This window comes from Pseudoliparis swirei, unplaced genomic scaffold (assembly GCF_029220125.1).
Source record: "Pseudoliparis swirei isolate HS2019 ecotype Mariana Trench unplaced genomic scaffold, NWPU_hadal_v1 hadal_84, whole genome shotgun sequence".
Classification (NCBI taxonomy): domain Eukaryota; kingdom Metazoa; phylum Chordata; class Actinopteri; order Perciformes; family Liparidae; genus Pseudoliparis; species Pseudoliparis swirei.
In genome coordinates, this window is record NW_026613320.1 from 1 (window position 1) to 2583 (window position 2583).

The window sequence follows — 2583 nt, forward strand, 5'->3', positions numbered from 1 at the left end:
TATATATATATATATATATATATATATATATATATATATATATATATATATATATATATATATATATATATATATATATATATATATTATTAGATATATTATATATATATATATATGTATATACATTTTTCTATATATATATATATATATTTCTATTGCTGTTGTATTATATATATATATATATATATATATATATATATATATATATATACATATATATATATGTATATATATATATTATATATATATATATATATATATATATATATATATATTATTAGATATATGTATATTATATATATGTATATATTATATATATATGTTATATTATTTTATATATATGATTATATATATATATATATATATATATATATATATATATATATATATATATATATATATAGATGTATATATGTATATATGTATATATATATATATATATATATATATATGTGTATGTGTGTGTTGTGTGTATGTGTGTGTGTATATGTGTGTATGTGTGTGTTTGTGTGTGTATATGTGTGCATGTGTATGTGTGTGTGCGTGTGTGTGTGTGTGTATGTGTGTGTATGTGCATGTGTGTGTGTCACGTCTGTTCTTGTGCAGGACTACAAACTTAAAATGTATTTGACATCAACAGAGTTTCTCCTCCACGTGAGGTGATGATGATTCTGTGCTGAGTCACCAGTGCGTGTGTGTGTGTGTGTGTGTGTGTGGTATGAATGAATCAGGGACACTCTCTCTTCCTACTCTTCTCTCCTTCCTCCTCCTCTTGTCGTGACGTTCATTCAGGAGGAAACACCACAGAGTCCTGAGATATTCTGAGAGACTTTACTCTTAGTTTGTGTGTGTGTGTGTGTGTGTGTGTGCATGTGAATCACAGGGAATACCTCTGTGGATGGGGGAGGGATTAAACAGAGAGGTATAATTACAGTAACAGAGCAGAGGGAGAGGAGAGTGACCCTGCACACGGTGTTCATTCAGCTCAGACCACCGGACCATCAGGACCAGAACCACCAGGACTAGAACCATCAGGATACTTTCGGACCAGGTCTGCAACACCTTCTCTCCTGCTCCTCGTGAGCTCTGCTGTGTGTCGGTTGCATCTCCTCACGCTCCTCAGACTTCAGACAGACTTCTTGGGGTCTTGAACAAAAGGATCTTGAGCGGTTCAGCAGCTGCTTCCTGTCCCTGGACCCAGACCGGCTCTCGGTCAGAGACTTCCTGTCCCTGGACCCAGACCGGCTCTCGGTCAGAGACCCAGAGAGCTGTGAAGCGTGATGTCCATCGTGCTCTTCCTCGTGGCGGTGGGTCTCCTCGTCGACGCCTCTCCGACAGGCTCTCCTGCTCCGGAGGCCGACGCGGCGCCTCGGCTCCAGGAGGGGGCGCCGTCTTCCGACTGTCTGTCCTGCTCTGGGCTTCAGAAGAGGATGAACTCGTCTTCATCAGGAGGACAGAGCGACATGGTGGAGGCTGTGAAGCGCCACATCCTCAACATGCTGCACCTGAGCTCTCGGCCCAACCTGACCCAGCCAGTGCCTCGCGCTGCCTTGCTCAACGCCATCAGGAAGCTGCACGTTGGCCGTGTGGCGGCAGACGGCACCGTTGAGATCCAGGAAGAGGCCCGGGGCCCCTGGGACCCAACGCCATCCGAACCACCATCTGAAATGATCACCTTTGCAGAGCCAGGTGAGTCTGACAACCAATCAGAAGCTCAGGTTAGAGTCAGAACAGCCTGTAGCAGTCTTCTGCTGAGTAGGGTCCAATTCCTCCTGTGTGTGTGTGGCCTGAAAACAAGTGATCCACGACAGTGTGAGACATAAACGTTACAGAGCTGACCTGGGTTAGGGTTACAGTTAACAGAGCTGACCTGGGTTAGGGTTACAGTTAACAGAGCTGACCTGGGTTAGGGTTACAGTTAACAGAGCTCACCTGGGTTAAGGTTACAGTTAACAGAGCTGACCTGGGTTAAGGTTACAGTTAACAGAGCTGACCTGGGTTAGGGTTACAGTTAACAGAGCTGACCTGGGTTAGGGTTACAGTTAACAGAGCTCACCTGGGTTAAGGTTACAGTTAACAGAGCTGACCTGGGTTAAGGTTACAGTTAACAGAGCTGACCTGGGTTAGGGTTACAGTTAACAGAGCTGACCTGGGTTAGGGTTACAGTTAACAGAGCTGACCTGGGTTAAGGTTACAGTTAACAGAGCTGACCTGGGTTAGGGTTACAGTTAACAGAGCTCACCTGGGTTAAGGTTACAGTTAACAGAGCTGACCTGGGTTAGGGTTACAGTTAACAGAGCTGACCTGGGTTAAGGTTACAGTTAACAGAGCTGACCTGGGTTAAGGTTACAGTTAACAGAGCTGACCTGGGTTAGGGTTACAGTTAACAGAGCTGACCTGGGTTAAGGTTAGGGACTATTGCGATACTTAATAAATAATAAATAATAATATACACTTTTATTAATCCCCAAGGGGAAATTAGTTCTCTGCATTTAACCCATTCTTAGTTATTAAGGAGCAGTGGGCTGCAGTGAAGCGCCCGGGAAGCAACTGGGGGTTCAGTACCTTGCTCAAGGACACTTC

The 2583-nt window shown here is 42.7% G+C and overlaps 1 protein-coding gene across 1 annotated transcript; it reads left to right on the forward strand.

Annotated features, from left to right (window-relative positions):
- Positions 1–1280: 1280 nt before the first annotated feature.
- On the forward strand, positions 1281–1718 carry LOC130191488 (inhibin beta A chain-like; the record flags this gene model as incomplete). Its single annotated transcript, XM_056411103.1, has 1 exon — positions 1281–1718. A coding segment is annotated over exon 1 (438 nt), but the record flags the coding sequence as incomplete, so codon positions are not given.
- Between the last annotated feature and the right edge of the window lie 865 nt (positions 1719–2583).